Source organism: Mytilus galloprovincialis, chromosome 10 (assembly GCF_965363235.1).
Source record: "Mytilus galloprovincialis chromosome 10, xbMytGall1.hap1.1, whole genome shotgun sequence".
Classification (NCBI taxonomy): domain Eukaryota; kingdom Metazoa; phylum Mollusca; class Bivalvia; order Mytilida; family Mytilidae; genus Mytilus; species Mytilus galloprovincialis.
In genome coordinates this window covers 23,913,710-23,938,129 of record NC_134847.1, presented here as the reverse complement: position 1 = coordinate 23,938,129, position 24,420 = coordinate 23,913,710, and the positions used below count along the sequence as shown (strand labels likewise).

Here is a 24,420-nt window from a genome sequence, read left to right as displayed (position 1 = left end):
AACTATTTCTGAAAGTTTAAGGTAGCTCTATAGGTACCTTAGACTTAAGTAAATTCTTAGGCGTTTTCTTGGTATAAGCGGTTTTATGTATACCACTTAAATGTTGTGGGCGTGACTTAAAACAACTAAGATTTTACTAAGGAAATACTTAGTTTAAGATTTTTTATGCATACCACTTAGATAAAAAGGGCCGAGTTTCCTTAACTAAAGTGTTTACTAAGTAAAATCTTAACTTAAATAGCTTTATGCATACGGGCCCTGGTGCCAAAACATGCAAAACAGGATTCACTTATTCTAGTATATTATGTGCCTATCTAAAATCAACTACAAGGTTACAATGTAACTGTGGCACATTTATAAGTTAAACAGTTGGGTGACATGTGTATTTTGAAATATTTCCGTTTTTTAAGGATTTCCCCCTTGTATATTTTAAGGGAAATACGTGAAGTTAAACAAACAGTCTGAGGCAACGATAAATTTCGTCTATGTAATTTGGTGATCTGCTTTGAAATAATCATACTATTGTTATAATTAAACCTGTGATACTATAATTCTTAGTTTATTTAAATAGTTTTTAAATGGCACTGACATGGATATTTTAAGAGGAAATTAGCAGTGCGTCTTTATTCTAGGATTGGTGTGTAAAGTATTCAGATGCTGTACTTATTTCAATATGTATTATGCCTAAATATTGTCGAACAGTATATCAAAAGTTTCTTAGAAGTATTTTATTTCTTGCTTTAGTCTTGCTTCTCTTTTATTTGATAAGCTCTAGCTTACATTTGCACCATTACGTTACTACAATTTTCAGCCTTTAAATTGAAATTTTGAATTAATTTTGTAATAATTCCGAATGTTACCTTAAAAAATCAACATGGCTCATGTGAAATGGCTTACACCAGATGACTTAAGCTCGGATTTACTCAAATAATTACTACTCAGTTTTGGTTTAAAGGTCTCAGATTTACCCGAGTTCCATCTAATCAATTTTGGTTTTCAAGTCTCAGATTTATTTTGGTTTTAATGTCTCAGATTTATTGTGGTTTTTCAAAGTTTTCAAAGTTTTATTATTATTATCCTCAGACACAACAGTGTACAAGAGGTCAATATACATACATACATAAATATACTAAATATCTATACAGTAATTACAATACAATTATGATAAACATGTATATATATACGACAACAGGAGCTAACACACAGTAAACAATCATGCACGTGATTCTCGTGACACTTTCATGTGTATATACAGTCAGTCTATATCATTTGGATTTAACACAATGTCATGAATATGTGAGTTTTTACATATGTATTAAAAAGTGAATAATTATAGATATTTGATAATGTTTTTTAAGAATCTACAAATATTACGATATAATTTTACATTGCAATTTGACAGCATTCCAATCATTTTGATCTCTGATGGATTTGTATTGTAATAATTATAATGTGGGATAAATTTTTTGCGCAGGTCCACGATTTGTGGATATGTACAAGTAAACATATGATATTCGTTACCAATATTAAAGTTACATAAATGACAAATTCTATTATGTTTAGGGATCTTTGCCCATCTTCCCGTCTCTATAGGAAATTTTAAATTTGAGCATCTTACTTACACATATATAATCTATCAGATACAGCCAATCTAAGTAGATATGGTTCCAGTTTAAATTCATGTTTAAAAAGTCCATAAAATTCCCCCCTAGATGAGCTATTAATTTGCGAGAACCAATTTTGAATAAATTGATCAGTCAAATTCTGTTTTAGAATAGACTTGAGAATATTCTTATCCATATACATTTGATCATTCCATATAAAACTAAGCCCTGTTTCATCAAAAATAGATTTAACATAAGAAATCCATTTAAAATGTCCTTGCTTACTCTCGTGAAGTTTAAACATAAGTCTATACAAAATACTAGATATTTTGTTACTACTGGATAAAAGGTTGTTCCAAAATAACGCCATTCTCAATTTAATGACAACTTCCATTGGAGAACGTCAAAGTTCTCCATATACCATATAGCTAGGAGTATTGTTTCTTAAATTGAGAATTCTCTTACAAAACTGCAAGTGTATTTTTTCTATACCCTGTTTATTTTCAAATCCCCATACTTCACTTGAGTAGACAAGAATTGGAGTAATGAGTGAATCAAACAATTTTAATTGTAAATCTAATGGAATTGACAAATTTCTTATTTTCTGCAGTAAAGCATACAATTTTTATAATTATAATTGAACATAACACCAAGATATGAATATGAATCTTGTACATCAATATTTTCACCATAAATATTAAATACAATTTTTGGTTTAAATTTTCTCTTGCTGAATATTACAATTTTTGTCTTGTTTGTATTAATACGAAGTTTCCATAAATACAGTAGTTCAGGGAAAGCTTGTTCGCGACCTAGAATTCTGAGTGGGTCAAGCGTTTAATTAAAACTCATGCGAGAATATACGAGATTTGGTTGAACTGGGGGCAAAGTCATATATGGTACACATCAATATTCGGTGTTTAATAGGCGTTTATTAGGACGCCTGCCGCTTTCCCGTTTACCTGTGAAGTCGTTGAGTGTCATCTGTTTTTTGTTTGTTTATGTTTATGTGTAATAAAGTAAAATAAGTAATATTTTGAAAAATTTCGGGACATAGTGTTTAAAAATTACGGGAGAAAATTGGAAAAGAAAATTGAAATTACTGCTTGCAAAAAGCCAAAACGAAATGTTTGATAAAGAAGGAACGTGGTCCTTCAAGTCCCTGGAAGCTGTTAAGAACTTTGAAGAAGTTTATGTGCAGAAATATAACTTTTTGTTGATTGAGAATAATTTCCAGAAACATGCTGGCGTAATGGCATTAATTACCAAAACAGTATAGCATACAATGGTGACACTACATAATTTATTCTCTTTAGCCTTTTTTCGGGAGAATATATACAATCTAAACCATATGATTGTCATGTAAGACGGAGCTTTTTGAAAAGTTGTTGCTGGTCATAACACATAGTCGTAATGAATGATATTATGCGATGTATTCAATAAAAAATAAACATCATGGCTTCATAAATGTTATGTTTTCAATATTGTATAAATAATCTGACCGTTAAACCTATGTACAGTATATACGTTCCTTGTTCAAACCATAATAAAAATATAAAGTTCCCATAAAATCAAACAGCTACAGATCGTCATATGGAATTAAAATCTTAGCAAAAAAGCCGCACCCACTTATAAGATATATAAATGTCTTTACTCTGACTGTTGCATTTTGAACACACGAGTGAAAGTCCAGCGCAATGTAGAACAAAATAGTTTCAACATTCATATATCATTATCATGATCTTGACCTGCATGGATATGCATTTAACTTGCAACTGGACGATTAAACAAAACGGTTATTGACGACTGCACGAAAACCTTTACTTCAGACAAAACATGAAATTAACTGTTCAGGAAAAACGAAGTCCATCTAGTAGTAAACTACGGAAAAATGAAAATAAAAACCTTTACTTCAGACAAAACATGAAATTAACTGTTCAGGAAAAACGAAGTCCATCTAGTAGTAAACTACGGAAAAATGAAAATAAATATTTGCAAAATTTTGCCCTGGATACTGTATTTTGGACAGAAAGAAGCTCCCAATTTCCCGAAATTCCATTATGTTTGACAACGATTTTGATGTAAAACAAAACTTTAACCACAGACTGAACCTAAATGCTGAATTAGTCGCCGTGAATGCTGACGACGGAACCTAGCATCGCTAAGTATCGCTTTCGCGAAACTTGTCAAAAAGAAGGATGTATGTCAAAAGATCCAAGTAGGCAGCTATTTCACTCATAAATCTTAAAGACCTCCTAACTAGATGTTCTGTATACAATATTATGTATGGTGACATATCATTAAGGTTAACATCTATATCATTACTACATTCATCCATATCATTCATATTTAAGTCCTTAAAATAATTAATGTCTCAGATTTATACAAGTTCTACCTAATCAACTTAGGTTTTTAATGTCTGACAATTTTCAGATCATTTTTGAACTATAAAAGTGTAATTGAATCGACTTCTTTCAAGACATTTGGTTAAAACTTTTTTTTTAAATAGGTTGAAACCGTGTCACGTCTTCAAACCTCTGCCGTTACATTAAAAATTTTCTCATGAAATTTCGATTAAACCTGTTAATAATTTATAAAGAACTTTAAAAAAGAATGAAGAACAAGTCTATTTATAGTATTCAAATTAAAATTGTACAATTATAACATTGAGACGTTTAAAACTAAAGATTATTTCATGACAAAAAACAGTCACTTTCTCTCGTATCAGTTAAATCCGCAAGTTCATGTTGTTTCAATTTATATGAAACTTTGCCCATTTGATATCAAAATTTAATCACCCAGTGGATCCTGCTAATATGATTTCCAAAGTGATTTATCCTCATAAATGTCTTCAATTATTCATGTCTGCTTAATTATAACTACACTTATATTTGCAGTGGGGGAGATATGGGTTCTATCCATGAAATTAATTTGATTTCACAGCTACTCGAAGTGCATGATGTGAGAAAATAAGTTGTTAATCATTTCCGAAGGACAATGTTCTCAATTGAAATCTCTTTTGTAACATTGAAATCAACCACAAAATGAAGAACTTTCCTTAATTTAAGTTTGATAGATATTATTTCCTAAATAGCTGTGTAAGGCATTGTGATGATTACATTTTTACATGTTTATTATTGAAATCTACCTATTTAAGTTTCATATATATGTACAAAAAAATCATACATAAGAACGAATACGTAGTCGGATTCTTTTAAATATGATATGTAATTTTTCTATACGAATTTGCTGTCGTATTGCAAGCGTTTTCTTGGATTTGTGTGTTGGTGTTATCTGTGGCTTCATGCCATATTGCTGCATAGTACATATCACTGGACCAATTCACTCACAAACAAATAAAAGTCCGAAATAACGAACATATTTTTACTCGGAAAAAAACATGCGTTTGATTGTTATAATCATAATCTTATTTCCTTGTTTTATTAATTGGCAATGACACAGAATGTTACTTGATTCATTTCTATTGGTTGAATGGGGCTTAATCGCTCATTGGTCCAGATGAAATCTGTGAAACGTGTGACTATTTTAGATGTATTCGCAAAGTGAAACGACTGTCCAGGTAAGCTCCGTCAGATAAATTGAAATAATGTGAACTGAAGACACCATGTTGTTTATATTGGTTATACACTCGACTCAAACGACGTTTGTTTTAATTTAAAAAAAAAAAAAAAAAGAATAGGCCTTGTTGAACTCTGGACAAAGCAGTTCCCAAAATGACATTGAATGATGTTGTTTCATTTAAATTTTACCAAAATCGAATATTTTTTTTTTTTTTTTTGGATTTAAAAAAAAGCCAAAAATATCCCTTTCCCGAGTCCACCGTTTTTGTGAAAAACTCAAGTTTTATGACAATTTTCCCTAAAAATCGTCTACAATCGGAATTTTTATCTAAGTGATATTATACCAATATGATAAATCATTTTGTTCAGGATGGAGAACCCAATCATTTAATGAAAAAAAAAATAAAACATCGCCCGTCCTTTTTTTTTTCAGGTGAAAAGCTCAAAATTCCGATTTTAGACGATTTTTAGGGAAAATTGTATTTGAATTCTTCTGAAATAATAATGTATGCGAGTGACTTTAAGAAAATAAAACTGAATAAAACATGTGTAAATAACTGTGGTCCATTCATTAATAATAAATTTTAATTAAAAAAATCATTAAAAAGTTCCTAAAAACATTTTTTTTTTTTTGGATTTAAAAAAAAGCCAAAAATATCCCTTTCCCGAGTCCACCGTTTTTGAGAAAAACTCAAGTTTTATGACTTAAAAAGGAATTATGTTTGATGACAACTATGCCTGGGGGATTTGGAACAATCGTTTCTTATTTTACCAACGAGGAATTTAAAAAAGGAAAGTTACAGATATACCAGCAAAGCGCTGACATCTACGAAGATACACTCGACTCAAACGACGTTTGTTTTAATTTAAAAAAAAAAAAAAAAGAATAGGCCTTGTTGAACTCTGGACAAAGCAGTTCCCAAAATGACATTGAATGATGTTGTTTCATTTAAATTTGACCAAAATCGAATATTGGTAGACAAGTGCAGATTATACCGAGAAAAATATCCCCTCTCTCTCTCTCTCTCTCTCTCCTTTAAGGTAAGGTTTGCATGAAACCTGGATTTTTATCTAAGTGATATTATACCAATATGATAAATCATTTTGTTCAGGATGGAGAACCCAATCATTTAATGAAAAAAAAGAGAGATAAAAAAAAAAGAAAAAAAAATCAAACATCGCCCGTCCTTTTTTTTCAGGTGAAAAGCTCAAAATTCCGATTTTAGACGATTTTTAGGGAAAATTGTATTTGAATTCTTCTGAAATAGTAATGTATGCGAGTGACTTTAAGAAAATAAAACTGAATAAAACATGTGTAAATAACTGTGGTCCATTCATTAATAATAAATTTTAATTAAAAAAATCATTAAAAAGCTCCTAAAAACATTTTTTTTTATTTTTGGATTTAAAAAAAAGCCAAAAATATCCCTTTCCCGAGTCCACCGTTTTTGAGAAAAACTGTGAACTTAAGGATTTAACTGTTTGCATTTTAATGCGCTAATAAAATTGGTATGACCCCGAACTCGTTTTTACGGAAATGGGCGTTATGTGTTCATCTTGTCATTTCTGCAAAACACAAAAATATTTTTTATGTTGATCTGCAAAGAAAAAAGTCATCTTTAATAGCATCTTTTTACAAAGAATCATTTTGTCTGGTAACACTTTGGGATTGACAATAATCAATGAGAGAAAACAGTGATTAACTTAGAGATGACATCAAAAGATAGGATAAAAAAAACTTCAAATAGTTTTGTGGTGGGGGAGGATAAAGGTTACTGCAAGTTTTGTTAATTTGACATCGATTTTACATATTGGTCAATCAATTTTCCCCAAATTAGGTTAATAGGGGAGAGGTCGGGGGGGGGGAGAGTGGGGTCAGTGAACAAACTATGTGATATAAGTTCTTTTTTATCCTACATTGAACTTTTGATTTCATCCCTTAACTGTTATGCCCACAACTATCAGTCGGAAGGGGAGGTGATTAACTTTGGTCATACTTGTGTATTAATAAATGTACAAGACCCTGATTTTGAAGGAAACAAATTGTATATTAAGTTATTAATCATTTTTGATTATTAACTACAGTTTAAATAAATATTTATGCCGTATGGTCACAAAAGGGGAAAAATGGTGACCCTAAATTATCTAATAGAACAAAGACGTAAAAAGAGATACATAAAATTGTTTCAAATTTAAAATGACCTCAGATTTCAGAAAAATATAAACTAAGTACATTTAATAGTATGGTTAATATTTCTTCATGTTTCATGACTTGCATGAATATTGTAAGCACTTCTTACGTCTCTAGGAAAAGCTGCACATGTAAAATCTAATCTATACATTATAACTAGTCAAAACATTTACTAAATTCTATTATCGGTACAAGGACATCATTCGAAAATATAGCTAGACATGCAGACTTCTTATCTCAGCGAATAAACAAATATGCTCTTATTGCTTGCTTAATTTTTTGAATGAAAAAAATCAGAATTATTCAGGTTATTTTTATATGTTTATGTGTGTAGCACTCATGCGTCTAATGACTTTATTTCATGTCATTATTATAAGCAAAAATTCTTGCACATAGAATCTTTACAGACACAGTCAGTGTAGCACAGTTGTGCTTCTCAACGACATGTCTACTTAGCTACCGAATGTTGCATTCAAATAATGACTGCGCGATATGTTCTTAGAAATTTTGCAATCCTTGGACATAAACCACACACTTTTGTAGTAAGAAAAAATATTCTATATATAAAGGCGTCGTCTTAAAGTTACACAAGGAGCATATTTTACCTGTGTTTCAACTTTAAACTTTAAATTGATATGGGCACAACGACCTATAAACGCAGGCCCTATATCTCATGCTTAACCCTTCTTACCTTTCTATTAAGTCAACTTATACATTTTAGTCATATACTTGTGCTTGTCAAGCATATAACTGACATTAGCAATATGTTTCTCAACAAATCAATCAATTCTACAAGGCATTCATGAAATATTTGTATTTGATGTAGCTGATTCATGTCCAGCGACAAATATATCAGTCATTATCCAAGAAGAGAGTAAAATGTATGTGTTGCAAAACATTGCTTTCAGTCAATTTAAAATCCGTTCAACAGGTTCTTGTTTGCCAAACCAAAAAACGATGTAGGACACGATTGAAATAAACCATGATTGATTGTATTGCTTTTTTAGTGTTTAATGCCACTTTCATCACTACCGGCTTTTTCATTGCGGACAGTTTTTTATCAGTAGAAAAGTAAAAAAAAGAAACAAGTGGTAGCATCAGAAAAGTGAATATATCATTCATATATATCTGTAGTCGCTGGGATGCTGTCTCATTGAGGGAATCTCGCGTCTCCTTTTCTATATTCAGCGTGCACATGTCGTTTGCTTATTTTTGTCGCTAGGTTGCTGTCTCATTGACGTTTATCCTACATTCTGTTTGTTGCACACTACATATTTTCAAACATGCAGTTAAAGTGTTATTTCATGGATAATAAAGTGAGAAAATGCAGAAGAGAAGATCAAAGGACTTAATAGAAAAAGAAGAAATGATTTTTTTCTTTCTTCAAAAACGACCTGTTGGTCACTCGTATATTGGTTGTCTATAAATATAGTCCCTGTCAGTATTATGAATGTAAACTGTGTCTTTTAGGGGAAAATGTATGGCTAAAAATTATTAGTTATGTTAATTATTTGTTTGATAGTGATGTGTATCATCATTTCTTTAAATCTTAACTTTTTCAGTTGTCATTGTTGAATTAAGTGTCAGAGATGTATGAAAGGCAACTCTGTCTACTTAAACAGCGTACAAATCGTAGATTTAAACGTAGTGCGACTTTTCCCATGTGTCTAATGACTTTATTTCATGTCATTATTATAAGCAAAAATTCTTAATAAGTAAGCACACGAGTTCGTGTCAAGATGTACTACAGATTTCAACTTTTGTTTTATTTTTATTAGTAGCTGTTAATCTTAAATGTTCCTGTGTTTGCAAACATACAAAAATATGTCTTCACTGGGAACTCCAGAGCTGAAACCTACAGACTTCAGTATAGCAGGGACGTAACTCTATTACGTTTTTGCACATAGAATCTTTACAGACACAGTCAGTGTAGTACATTTGTGCTTCTCAACGATATGTCTACTTAGCTACCGAATGATGCATCCAAATAATGACTGCGCGATATATTCTCAGAAATTTTGCAATCCTTGGACATAAACCACACCCTTTTGTAGTAAGAAAAAATATTCTACATATAAAGGCGTCGTCTGAAAGATACACAAGGAACATACTTTACCTTTATAAAGTTTAAACTTTAAATATAAAGTTCAAAGTTAAAGGTCTCCATATTAAATAGATATGGACACTAAGACTTATAAACGCAGGTCCTATATCTCATGCTTAACCCTTCCTACCTTCTCTTAAGTCTACTTATACTTTTTAGTCATATACTAGTGCTTGTCAAGCATATAAATGACATTAGCAATATGTTTCTCAACAAATCAATCAATTCTACAAGGCATTGATGAAATATTTGTATTTGATGTAGCTGATTCATGTCCAGCGACAAATATATCAGTCATTATCCAAGAAGAGAGTAAAATGTATGTGTTGCAAAACATTGCTTTCAGTCAATTTAAAATCCGTTCAACAGGTTCTTGTTTGCCAAACCAAAAAAACGATGTAGGACACGTCTGAAATAAACCATGATTGATTGTATTGCTTTTTTAGTGTTTAATGCCACTTTCATCACTACCGGCTTTTTCATTGCGGACAGTTTTTTATCAGTAGAAAAGTAAAAAAAAGAAACAAGTGGTAGCATCAGCAAAGTGAATATATCATTCATATATATCTGTAGTCGCTGGGATGCTGTCTCATTGAGGGAAACTCGCATCTCCTTTTCTATATTCAGCGTGCACATGTCGTTTGCTTATTTTTGTCGATAGGTTGCTGTCTCATTGACGTTTATCCTGCATTCTGTTTGTTGCACACTACATATTTTCAAACATGCAGTTAAAGTGTTATTTCATGGATAATAAAGTGAGAAAATGCAGAAGAGAAGATCAAAGGACTTAATAGAAAAAGAAGAAATGATTTTTTTCTTTCTTCAGAAACGACCTGTTTGGTCACTCGTATATTGGTTGTCTATAAATATAGTCCCTGTCAGTTTTATGAATGTAAACTGTGTCTTTTAGGGGAAAATGTATGGCTAAAAATTATTAGTTATGTTAATTATTTGTTTGATAGTGATGTGTATCATCATTTCTTTAAATCTTAACTTTTTCAGTTGTCATTGTTGAATTAAGTGTCAGAGATGTATGAAAGGCAACTCTGTCTACTTAAACAGCGTACAAATCGTAGATTTAAAAGTAGTGCGACTTTTCCCATGTGTCTAATGACTTTATTTCATATTATTATAAGCAAAAATTCTTAATAAGTAAGCACACGAGTTCGTGTCAAGATGTACTACAGATTTCAACTTTTGTTTTATTTTTATTAGTAGCTGTTAATCTTAAATGTGCCTGTGTTTGCAAACATACAAAAATATGTCTTCACTGGGAACTCCAGAGCTGAAACCTACAGACTTCAGTATAGCAGGGACGTAACTCTATTACGTTTTTGCACATAAAATCTTTACAGACACAGTCAGTGTAGTACATTTGTGCTTCTCAACGACATGTCTACTTAGCTACCGAATGATGCATCCAAATAATGACTGCGCGATATATTCTCAGAAATTTTGCAATCCTTGGACATAAACCACACCCTTTTGTAGTAAGAAAAAATATTCTATATATAAAGGTGTCGTCTTAAAGTTACACAAGGAACATACTTTACCTTTATAAAGTTTAAACTTTAAATATAAAGTTCAAAGTTAAAGGTCTCCATATTAAATAGATATGGACACTACGACCTATAAACGCAGGTCCTATATCTCATGCTTAACCCTTCCTACCTTCTCTTAAGTCTACTTCTACTTTTTAGTCATATACTAGTGCTTGTCAAGCATATAAATGACATTAGCAATATGTTTCTCAACAAATCAATCAATTCTACAAGGCATTGATGAAATATTTGTATTTGATGTAGCTGATTCATGTCCAGCGACAAATATATCAGTCATTATCCAAGAAGAGAGTAAAATGTATGTGTTGCAAAACATTGCTTTCAGTCAATTTAAAATCCGTTCAACAGGTTCTTGTTTGCCAAACCAAAAAAACGATGTAGGACACGTCTGAAATAAACCATGATTGATTGTATTGCTTTTTTAGTGTTTAATGCCACTTTCATCACTACCGGCTTTTTCATTGCGGACAGTTTTTTATCAGTAGAAAAGTAAAAAAAAGAAACAAGTGGTAGCATCAGCAAAGTGAATATATCATTCATATATATCTGTAGTCGCTGGGATGCTGTCTCATTGAGGGAAACTCGCATCTCCTTTTCTATATTCAGCGTGCACATGTCGTTTGCTTATTTTTGTCGATAGGTTGCTGTCTCATTGACGTTTATCCTGCATTCTGTTTGTTGCACACTACATATTTTCAAACATGCAGTTAAAGTGTTATTTCATGGATAATAAAGTGAGAAAATGCAGAAGAGAAGATCAAAGGACTTAATAGAAAAAGAAGGAATGATTTTTTCTTTCTTCAAAAACGACCTGTTTGGTCACTCGTATATTGGTTGTCTATAAATATAGTCCCTGTCAGTTTTATGAATGTAAACTGTGTCTTTTAGGGGAAAATGTATGGCTAAAAATTATTAGTTATGTTAATTATTTGTTTGATAGTGATGTGTATCATCATTTCTTTAAATCTTAACTTTTTCAGTTGTCATTGTTGAATTAAGTGTCAGAGATGTATGAAAGGCAACTCTGTGTACTTAAACACCGTACAAATCGTAGATTTAAAAGTAGTGAGACTTTTCCCATGTGTCTAATGACTTTATTTCATGTCATTATTATAAGCAAAAATTCTTAATAAGTAAGCACACGAGTTCGTGTCAAGATGTACTACAGATTTCAACTTTTGTTTTATTTTTATTAGTAGCTGTTAATCTTAAATGTGCCTGTGTTTGCAAACATACAAAAATATGTCTTCACTGGGAACTGCAGAGCTGAAACCTACAGACTTCAGTATAGCAGGGACGTAACTCTATTACGTTTTTGCACATAGAATCTTTACAGACACAGTCAATGTAGTACATTTGTGCTTCTCAACGACATGTCTACTTAGCTACCGAATGATGCATCCAAATAATGACTGCGCGATATATTCTCAGAAATTTTGCAATCCTTGGACTAAAACCACACCATTTTGTAGTAAGAAAAAATATTCTATATATAAAGGTGTCGTCTTAAAGTTACACAAGGAACATACTTTACCTTTATAAAGTTTAAACTTTAAATATAAAGTTCAAAGTTAAAGGTCTCCATATTAAATAGATATGGACACTAAGACCTATAAACGCAGGTCCTATATCTCATGCTTAACCCTTCCTACCTTCTCTAAAGTCTACTTATACTTTTTAGTCATATACTAGTGCTTGTCAAGCATATAAATGACATTAGCAATATGTTTCTCAACAAATCAATCAATTCTACAAGGCATTGATGAAATATTTGTATTTGATGTAGCTGATTCATGTCCAGCGACAAATATATCAGTCATTATCCAAGAAGAGAGTAAAATGTATGTGTTGCAAAACATTGCTTTCAGTCAATTTAAAATCCGTTCAACAGGTTCTTGTTTGCCTAACAAAAAAAAACGATGTAGGACACGTCTGAAATAAACCATGATTGATTGTATTGCATTTTTAGTGTTTAATGCCACTTTCATCACTACCGGCTTTTTCATTGCGGACATTTTTTTATCAGTAGAAAAGTAAAAAAAAGAAACAAGTGGTAGCATCAGCAAAGTGAATATATCATTCATATATATCTGTAGTCGCTGAGATGCTGTCTCATTGAGGGAAACTCGCATCTCCTTTTCTATATTCAGCGTGCACATGTCGTTTGCTTATTTTTGTCGCTAGGTTGCTGTCTCATTGACGTTTATCCTGCATTCTGTTTGTTGCACACTACATATTTTCAAACATGCAGTTAAAGTGTTATTTCATGGATAATAAAGAGAGAAAATGCAGAAGAGAAGATCAAAGGAATTAATAGAAAAAGAAGAAATGATTTTTTTCTTTCTTCAAAAACGACCTGTTTGGTCACTCGTATATTGGTTGTCTATAAATATAGTCCCTGTCAGTATTATGAATGTAAACTGTGTCTTTTAGGGGAAAATGTATGGCTAAAAATTATTAGTTATGTTAATTATTTGTTTGATAGTGATGTGTATCATCATTTCTTTAAATCTTAACTTTTTCAGTTGTCATTGTTGAATTAAGTGTCAGAGATGTATGAAAGGCAACTCTGTCTACTTAAACAGCGTACAAATCGTAGATTTAAACGTAGTGCGACTTTTCCCATGTGTCTAATGACTTTATTTCATGTCATTATTATAAGCAAAAATTCTTAATAAGTAAGCACACGAGTTCGTGTCAAGATGTACTACAGATTTCAACTTTTGTTTTATTTTTATTAGTAGCTGTTAATCTTAAATGTTCCTGTGTTTGCAAACATACAAAAATATGTCTTCACTGGGAACTCCAGAGCTGAAACCTACAGACTTCAGTATAGCAGGGACGTAACTCTATTACGTTTTTGCACATAGAATCTTTACAGACACAGTCAGTGTAGTACATTTGTGCTTCTCAACGACATGTCTACTTAGCTACCGAATGATGCATCCAAATAATGACTGCGCGATATATTCTCAGAAATTTTGCAATCCTTGGACATAAACCACACCCTTTTGTAGTAAGAAAAAATATTCTACATATAAAGGCGTCGTCTTAAAGTTACACAAGGAACATACTTTACCTTTATAAAGTTTAAACTTTAAATATAAAGTTCAAAGTTAAAGGTCTCCATATTAAATAGATATGGACACTAAGACCTATAAACGCAGGTCCTATATCTCATGCTTAACCCTTCCTACCTTCTCTTAAGTCTACTTATACTTTTTAGTCATATACTAGTGCTTGTCAAGCATATAAATGACATTAGCAATATGTTTCTCAACAAATCAATCAATTCTACAAGGCATTGATGAAATATTTGTATTTGATGTAGCTGATTCATGTCCAGCGACAAATATATCAGTCATTATCCAAGAAGAGAGTAAAATGTATGTGTTGCAAAACATTGCTTTCAGTCAATTTAAAATCCGTTCAACAGGTTCTTGTTTGCCAAACCAAAAAAACGATGTAGGACACGTCTGAAATAAACCATGATTGATTGTATTGCTTTTTTAGTGTTTAATGCCACTTTCATCACTACCGGCTTTTTCATTGCGGACAGTTTTTTATCAGTAGAAAAGTAAAAAAAAGAAACAAGTGGTAGCATCAGCAAAGTGAATATATCATTCATATATATCTGTAGTCGCTGGGATGCTGTCTCATTGAGGGAAACTCGCATCTCCTTTTCTATATTCAGCGTGCACATGTCGTTTGCTTATTTTTGTCGATAGGTTGCTGTCTCATTGACGTTTATCCTGCATTCTGTTTGTTGCACACTACATATTTTCAAACATGCAGTTAAAGTGTTATTTCATGGATAATAAAGTGAGAAAATGCAGAAGAGAAGATCAAAGGACTTAATAGAAAAAGAAGAAATGATTTTTTTCTTTCTTCAAAAACGACCTGTTTGGTCACTCGTATATTGGTTGTCTATAAATATAGTCCCTGTCAGTTTTATGAATGTAAACTGTGTCTTTTAGGGGAAAATGTATGGCTAAAAATTATTAGTTATGTTAATTATTTGTTTGATAGTGATGTGTATCATCATTTCTTTAAATCTTAACTTTTTCAGTTGTCATTGTTGAATTAAGTGTCAGAGATGTATGAAAGGCAACTCTGTCTACTTAAACAGCGTACAAATCGTAGATTTAAAAGTAGTGCGACTTTTCCCATGTGTCTAATGACTTTATTTCATGTCATTATTATAAGCAAAAATTCTTAATAAGTAAGCACACGAGTTCGTGTCAAGATGTACTACAGATTTCAAATTTTGTTTTATTTTTATTAGTAGCTGTTAATCTTAAATGTGCCTGTGTTTGCAAACATACAAAAATATGTCTTCACTGGGAACTGCAGAGCTGAAACCTACAGACTTCAGTATAGCAGGGACGTAACTCTATTACGTTTTTGCACATAGAATCTTTACAGACACAGTCAGTGTAGTACATTTGTGCTTCTCAACGACATGTCTACTTAGCTACCAAATGATGCATCCAAATAATGACTGCGCGATATATTCTCAGAAATTTTGCAATCCTTGGACATAAACCACACCCTTTTGTAGTAAGAAAAAATATTCTATATATAAAGGCGTCGTCTTAAAGTTACACAAGGAATATACTTTACCTTTATAAAGTTTAAACTTTAAATATAAAGTTCAAAGTTAAAGGTCTCCATATGAAATAGATATGGACACTAAGACCTATAAACGCAGGTCCTATATCTCATGCTTAACCCTTCCTACCTTCTCTTAAGTCTACTTATACTTTTTAGTCATATACTAGTGCTTGTCAAGCATATAAATGACATTAGCAATATGTTTCTCAACAAATCAATCAATTCTACAAGGCATTGATGAAATATTTGTATTTGATGTAGCTGATTTATGTCCAGCGACAAATATATCAGTCATTAACCAAGAAGAGAGTAAAATGTATGTGTTGCAAAACATTGCTTTCAGTCAATTTAAAATCCGTTCAACAGGTTCTTGTTTGCCAAACCAAAAAAACGATGTAGGACACGTCTGAAATAAACCATGATTGATTGTATTGCTTTTTTAGTGTTTAATGCCACTTTCATCACTACCGGCTTTTTCATTGCGGACAGTTTTTTATCAGTAGAAAATTAAAAAAAAATAAACAAGTGGTAGCATCAGCAAAGTGAATATATCATTCATATATATCTGTAGTCGCTGGGATGCTGTCTCATTGAGGGAAACTCGCATCTCCTTTTCTATATTCAGCGTGCACATGTCGTTTGCTTATTTTTGTCGATAGGTTGCTGTCTCATTGACGTTTATCCTGCATTCTGTTTGTTGCACACTACATATTTTCAAACATGCAGTTAAAGTGTTATTTCATGGATAATAAAGTGAGAAAATGCAGAAGAGAAGACCAAAGGACTTAATAGAAAAAGAAGAAATGATTTTTTTCTTTCTTCAAAAACGACCTGTTTGGTCACTCGTATATTGGTTGTCTATAAATATAGTCCCTGTCAGTTTTATGAATGTAAACTGTGTCTTTTAGGGGAAAATGTATGGCTAAAAATTATTAGTTATGTTAATTATTTGTTTGATAGTGATGTGTATCATCATTTCTTTAAATCTTAACTTTTTCAGTTGTCATTGTTGAATTAAGTGTCAGAGATGTATGAGAGGCAACTCTGTCTACTTAAACAGCGTACAAATCGTAGATTTAAAAGTAGTGCGACTTTTCCCATGTGTCTAATGACTTTATTTCATGTCATTATTATAAGCAAAAATTCTTAATAAGTAAGCACACGAGTTCGTGTCAAGATGTACTACAGATTTCAACTTTTGTTTTATTTTTATTAGTAGCTGTTAATCTTAAATGTGCCTGTGTTTGCAAACATACAAAAATATGTCTTCACTGGGAACTCCAGAGCTGAAACCTACAGACTTCAGTATGGCAGGGACGTAACTCTATTACGTTTTTGCACATAGAATCTTTACAGACACAGTCAGTGTAGTACATTTGTGCTTCTCAACGACATGTCTACTTAGCTACCGAATGATGCATCCAAATAATGACTGCGCGATATATTCTCAGAAATTTTGCAATCCTTGGACATAAACCACACCCTTTTGTAGTAAGAAAAAATATTCTATATATAAAGGCGTCGTCTTAAAGTTATACAAGGAACATACTTTACCTTTATAAAGTTTAAACTTTAAATATAAAGTTCAAAGTTAAAGGTCTCCATATTAAATAGATATGGACACTAAGACCTATAAACGCAGGTCCTATATCTCATGCTTAACCCTTCCTACCTTCTCTTAAGTCTACTTATACTTTTTAGTCATATACTAGTGCTTGTCAAGCATATAAATGACATTAGCAATATGTTTCTCAACAAATCAATCAATTCTACAAGGCATTGATGAAATATTTGTATTTGATGTAGCTGATTTATGTCCAGCGACAAATATATCAGTCATTATCCAAGAAGAGAGTAAAATGTATGTGTTGCAAAACATTGCTTTCAGTCAATTTAAAATCCGTTCAACAGGTTCTTGTTTGCCAAACCAAAAAAACGATGTAGGACACGTCTGAAATAAACCATGATTGATTGTATTGCTTTTTTAGTGTTTAATGCCACTTTCATCACTACCGGCTTTTTCATTGCGGACAGTTTTTTATCAGTAGAAAATTAAAAAAAAATAAACAAGTGGTAGCATCAGCAAAGTGAATATATCATTCATATATATCTGTAGTCGCTGGGATGCTGTCTCATTGAGGGAAACTCGCATCTCCTTTTCTATATTCAGCGTGCACATGTCGTTTGCTTATTTTTGTCGATAGGTTGCTGTCTCATTGACGTTTATCCTGCATTCTGTTTGTTGCACACTACATATTTTCAAACATGCAGTTAAAGTGTTATTTCATGGATAATAAAGTGAGAAAATGCAGAAGAGAAGACCAAAGGACTTAATAGAAAAAGAAGAAATGATTTTTTTCTTTCTTCAAAAACGACCTGTTTGGTCACTCGTATATTGGTTGTCTATAAATATAGTCCCTGTCAGTTTTATGAATGTAAACTGTGTCTTTTAGGGGAAAATGTATGGCTAAAAATTATTAGTTATGTTAATTATTTGTTTGAAAGTGATGTGTATCATCATTTCTTTAAATCTTAACTTTTTCAGTTGTCATTGTTGAATTAAGTGTCGGAGATGTATGAGAGGCAACTCTGTCTACTTAAACAGCGTACAAATCGTAGATTTAAAAGTAGTGCGACTTTTCCCATGTGTCTAATGACTTTATTTCATGTCATTATTATAAGCAAAAATTCTTAATAAGTAAGCACACGAGTTCGTGTCAAGATGTACTACAGATTTCAACTTTTGTTTTATTTTTATTAGTAGCTGTTAATCTTAAATGTGCCTGTGTTTGCAAACATACAAAAATATGTCTTCACTGGGAACTCCAGAGCTGAAACCTACAGACTTCAGTATAGCAGGGACGTAACTCTATTACGTTTTTGCACATAGAATCTTTACAGACACAGTCAGTGTAGTACATTTGTGCTTCTCAACGACATGTCTACTTAGCTACCGAATGATGCATCCAAATAATGACTGCGTGATATATTCTCAGAAATTTTGCAATCCTTGGACATAAACCACACCCTTTTGTAGTAAGAAAAAATATTCTATATATAAAGGCGTCGTCTTAAAGTTACACAAGGAACATACTTTACCTTTATAAAGTTTAAGCTTTAAATATAAAGTTTAAAGTTAAAGGTCTCCATATTAAATAGATATGGACACTAAGACCTATAAACGCAGGTCCTATATCTCATGCTTAACCCTTCCTACCTTCTCTTAAGTCTACTTATACTTTTTAGTCATATACTAGTGCTTGTCAAGCATATAAATGACATTAGCAATATGTTTCTCAACAAATCAATCAATTCTACAAGGCATTGATGAAATATTTGTATTTGATGTAGCTGATTTATGTCCAGCGACAAATATATCAGTCATTAACCAAGAAGAGAGTAAAATGTATGTGTTGCAAAACATTGCTTTCAGTCAATTTAAAATCCGTTCAACAGGTTCTTGTTTGCCAAACCAAAAAAACGATGTAGGACACGTCTGAAATAAACCATGATTGATTGTATTGCTTTTTTAGTGTTTAATGCCACTTTCATCACTACCGGCTTTTTCATTGCGGACAGTTTTTTATCAGTAGAAAATTAAAAAAAAATAAACAAGTGGTAGCATCAGCAAAGTGAATATATCATTCATATATATCTGTAGTCGCTGGGATGCTGTCTCATTGAGGGAAACTCGCATCTCCTTTTCTATATTCAGCGTGCACATGTCGTTTGCTTATTTTTGTCGATAGGTTGCTGTCTCATTGACGTTTATCCTGCATTCTGTTTGTTGCACACTACATATTTTCAAACATGCAGTTAAAGTGTTATTTCATGGATAATAAAGTGAGAAAATGCAGAAGAGAAGACCAAAGGACTTAATAGAAAAAGAAGAAATGATTTTTTTCTTTCTTCAAAAACGACCTGTTTGGTCACTCGTATATTGGTTGTCTATAAATATAGTCCCTGTCAGTTTTATGAATGTAAACTGTGTCTTTTAGGGGAAAATGTATGGCTAAAAATTATTAGTTATGTTAATTATTTGTTTGATAGTGATGTGTATCATCATTTCTTTAAATCTTAACTTTTTCAGTTGTCATTGTTGAATTAAGTGTCATAGATGTATGAGAGGCAACTCTGTCTACTTAAACAGCGTACAAATCGTAGATTTAAAAGTAGTGCGACTTTTCCCATGTGTCTAATGACTTTATTTCATGTCATTATTATAAGCAAAAATTCTTAATAAGTAAGCACACGAGTTCGTGTCAAGATGTACTACAGATTTCAACTTTTGTTTTATTTTTATTAGTAGCTGTTAATCTTAAATGTGCCTGTGTTTGCAAACATACAAAAATATGTCTTCACTGGGAACTCCAGAGCTGAAACCTACAGACTTCAGTATGGCAGGGACGTAACTCTATTACGTTTTTGCACATAGAATCTTTACAGACACAGTCAGTGTAGTACATTTGTGCTTCTCAACGACATGTCTACTTAGCTACCGAATGATGCATCCAAATAATGACTGCGCGATATATTCTCAGAAATTTTGCAATCCTTGGACATAAACCACACCCTTTTGTAGTAAGAAAAAATATTCTATATATAAAGGCGTCGTCTTAAAGTTACACAAGGAACATACTTTACCTTTATAAAGTTTAAACTTTAAATATAAAGTTCAAAGTTAAAGGTCTCCATATTAAATAGATATGGACACTAAGACCTATAAACGCAGGTCCTATATCTCATGCTTAACCCTTCCTACCTTCTCTTAAGTCTACTTATACTTTTTAGTCATATACTAGTGCTTGTCAAGCATATAAATGACATTAGCAATATGTTTCTCAACAAATCAATCAATTCTACAAGGCATTGATGAAATATTTGTATTTGATGTAGCTGATTTATGTCCAGCGACAAATATATCAGTCATTATCCAAGAAGAGAGTAAAATGTATGTGTTGCAAAACATTGCTTTCAGTCAATTTAAAATCCGTTCAACAGGTTCTTGTTTGCCAAACCAAAAAAACGATGTAGGACACGTCTGAAATAAACCATGATTGATTGTATTGCTTTTTTAGTGTTTAATGCCACTTTCATCACTACCGGCTTTTTCATTGCGGACAGTTTTTTATCAGTAGAAAATTAAAAAAAAATAAACAAGTGGTAGCATCAGCAAAGTGAATATATCATTCATATATATCTGTAGTCGCTGGGATGCTGTCTCATTGAGGGAAACTCGCATCTCCTTTTCTATATTCAGCGTGCACATGTCGTTTGCTTATTTTTGTCGATAGGTTGCTGTCTCATTGACGTTTATCCTGCATTCTGTTTGTTGCACACTACATATTTTCAAACATGCAGTTAAAGTGTTATTTCATGGATAATAAAGTGAGAAAATGCAGAAGAGAAGACCAAAGGACTTAATAGAAAAAGAAGAAATGATTTTTTTCTTTCTTCAAAAACGACCTGTTTGGTCACTCGTATATTGGTTGTCTATAAATATAGTCCCTGTCAGTTTTATGAATGTAAACTGTGTCTTTTAGGGGAAAATGTATGGCTAAAAATTATTAGTTATGTTAATTATTTGTTTGATAGTGATGTGTATCATCATTTCTTTAAATCTTAACTTTTTCAGTTGTCATTGTTGAATTAAGTGTCAGAGATGTATGAGAGGCAACTCTGTCTACTTAAACAGCGTACAAATCGTAGATTTAAAAGTAGTGCGACTTTTCCCATGTGTCTAATGACTTTATTTCATGTCATTATTATAAGCAAAAATTCTTAATAAGTAAGCACACGAGTTCGTGTCAAGATGTACTACAGATTTCAACTTTTGTTTTATTTTTATTAGTAGCTGTTAATCTTAAATGTGCCTGTGTTTGCAAACATACAAAAATATGTCTTCACTGGGAACTCCAGAGCTGAAACCTACAGACTTCAGTATGGCAGGGACGTAACTCTATTACGTTTTTGCACATAGAATCTTTACAGACACAGTCAGTGTAGTACATTTGTGCTTCTCAACGACATGTCTACTTAGCTACCGAATGATGCATCCAAATAATGACTGCGCGATATATTCTCAGAAATTTTGCAATCCTTGGACATAAACCACACCCTTTTGTAGTAAGAAAAAATATTCTATATATAAAGGCGTCGTCTTAAAGTTACACAAGGAACATACTTTACCTTTATAAAGTTTAAACTTTAAATATAAAGTTCAAAGTTAAAGGTCTCCATATTAAATAGATATGGACACTAAGACCTATAAACGCAGGTCCTATATCTCATGCTTAACCCTTCCTACCTTCTCTTAAGTCTACTTATACTTTTTAGTCATATACTAGTGCTTGTCAAGCATATAAATGACATTAGCAATATGTTTCTCAACAAATCAATCAATTCTACAAGGCATTGATGAAATATTTGTATTTGATGTAGCTGATTTATGTCCAGCGACAAATATATCAGTCATTATCCAAGAAGAGAGTAAAATGTATGTGTTGCAAAACATTGCTTTCAGTCAATTTAAAATCCGTTCAACAGGTTCTTGTTTGCCAAACCAAAAAAACGATGTAGGACACGTCTGAAATAAACCATGATTGATTGTATTGCTTTTTTAGTGTTTAATGCCACTTTCATCACTACCGGCTTTTTCATTGCGGACAGTTTTTTATCAGTAGAAAATTAAAAAAAAATAAACAAGTGGTAGCATCAGCAAAGTGAATATATCATTCATATATATCTGTAGTCGCTGGGATGCTGTCTCATTGAGGGAAACTCGCATCTCCTTTTCTATATTCAGCGTGCACATGTCGTTTGCTTATTTTTGTCGATAGGTTGCTGTCTCATTGACGTTTATCCTGCATTCTGTTTGTTGCACACTACATATTTTCAAACATGCAGTTAAAGTGTTATTTCATGGATAATAAAGTGAGAAAATGCAGAAGAGAAGACCAAAGGACTTAATAGAAAAAGAAGAAATGATTTTTTTCTTTCTTCAAAAACGACCTGTTTGGTCACTCGTATATTGGTTGTCTATAAATATAGTCCCTGTCAGTTTTATGAATGTAAACTGTGTCTTTTAGGGGAAAATGTATGGCTAAAAATTATTAGTTATGTTAATTATTTGTTTGATAGTGATGTGTATCATCATTTCTTTAAATCTTAACTTTTTCAGTTGTCATTGTTGAATTAAGTGTCAGAGATGTATGAGAGGCAACTCTGTCTACTTAAACAGCGTACAAATCGTAGATTTAAAAGTAGTGCGACTTTTCCCATGTGTCTAATGACTTTATTTCATGTCATTATTATAAGCAAAAATTCTTAATAAGTAAGCACACGAGTTCGTGTCAAGATGTACTACAGATTTCAACTTTTGTTTTATTTTTATTAGTAGCTGTTAATCTTAAATGTGCCTGTGTTTGCAAACATACAAAAATATGTCTTCACTGGGAACTCCAGAGCTGAAACCTACAGACTTCAGTATGGCAGGGACGTAACTCTATTACGTTTTTGCACATAGAATCTTTACAGACACAGTCAGTGTAGTACATTTGTGCTTCTCAACGACATGTCTACTTAGCTACCGAATGATGCATCCAAATAATGACTGCGCGATATATTCTCAGAAATTTTGCAATCCTTGGACATAAACCACACCCTTTTGTAGTAAGAAAAAATATTCTATATATAAAGGCGTCGTCTTAAAGTTACACAAGGAACATACTTTACCTTTATAAAGTTTAAACTTTAAATATAAAGTTCAAAGTTAAAGGTCTCCATATTAAATAGATATGGACACTAAGACCTATAAACGCAGGTCCTATATCTCATGCTTAACCCTTCCTACCTTCTCTTAAGTCTACTTATACTTTTTAGTCATATACTAGTGCTTGTCAAGCATATAAATGACATTAGCAATATGTTTCTCAACAAATCAATCAATTCTACAAGGCATTGATGAAATATTTGTATTTGATGTAGCTGATTTATGTCCAGCGACAAATATATCAGTCATTATCCAAGAAGAGAGTAAAATGTATGTGTTGCAAAACATTGCTTTCAGTCAATTTAAAATCCGTTCAACAGGTTCTTGTTTGCCAAACCAAAAAAACGATGTAGGACACGTCTGAAATAAACCATGATTGATTGTATTGCTTTTTTAGTGTTTAATGCCACTTTCATCACTACCGGCTTTTTCATTGCGGACAGTTTTTTATCAGTAGAAAATTAAAAAAAAATAAACAAGTGGTAGCATCAGCAAAGTGAATATATCATTCATATATATCTGTAGTCGCTGGGATGCTGTCTCATTGAGGGAAACTCGCATCTCCTTTTCTATATTCAGCGTGCACATGTCGTTTGCTTATTTTTGTCGATAGGTTGCTGTCTCATTGACGTTTATCCTGCATTCTGTTTGTTGCACACTACATATTTTCAAACATGCAGTTAAAGTGTTATTTCATGGATAATAAAGTGAGAAAATGCAGAAGAGAAGACCAAAGGACTTAATAGAAAAAGAAGAAATGATTTTTTTCTTTCTTCAAAAACGACCTGTTTGGTCACTCGTATATTGGTTGTCTATAAATATAGTCCCTGTCAGTTTTATGAATGTAAACTGTGTCTTTTAGGGGAAAATGTATGGCTAAAAATTATTAGTTATGTTAATTATTTGTTTGATAGTGATGTGTATCATCATTTCTTTAAATCTTAACTTTTTCAGTTGTCATTGTTGAATTAAGTGTCAGAGATGTATGAGAGG

The 24,420-nt window shown here is 32.1% G+C and overlaps 1 protein-coding gene across 1 annotated transcript in view; it reads left to right on the top strand.

The window, feature by feature from the left end:
* Nucleotides 1-1,273: 1,273 nt before the first annotated feature.
* Nucleotides 1,274-24,420, top strand: part of LOC143047216 (uncharacterized) — a 107,186-nt gene continuing 84,039 nt past the window's right edge. Inside the window, exon 1 of the mRNA XM_076220218.1 lies at nt 1,274-1,296. Within this exon, the coding sequence (XP_076076333.1) occupies nt 1,289-1,296 (8 nt within the window). The 5' untranslated portion in view covers nt 1,274-1,288. The remainder of the gene's footprint in view (nt 1,297-24,420) is intronic.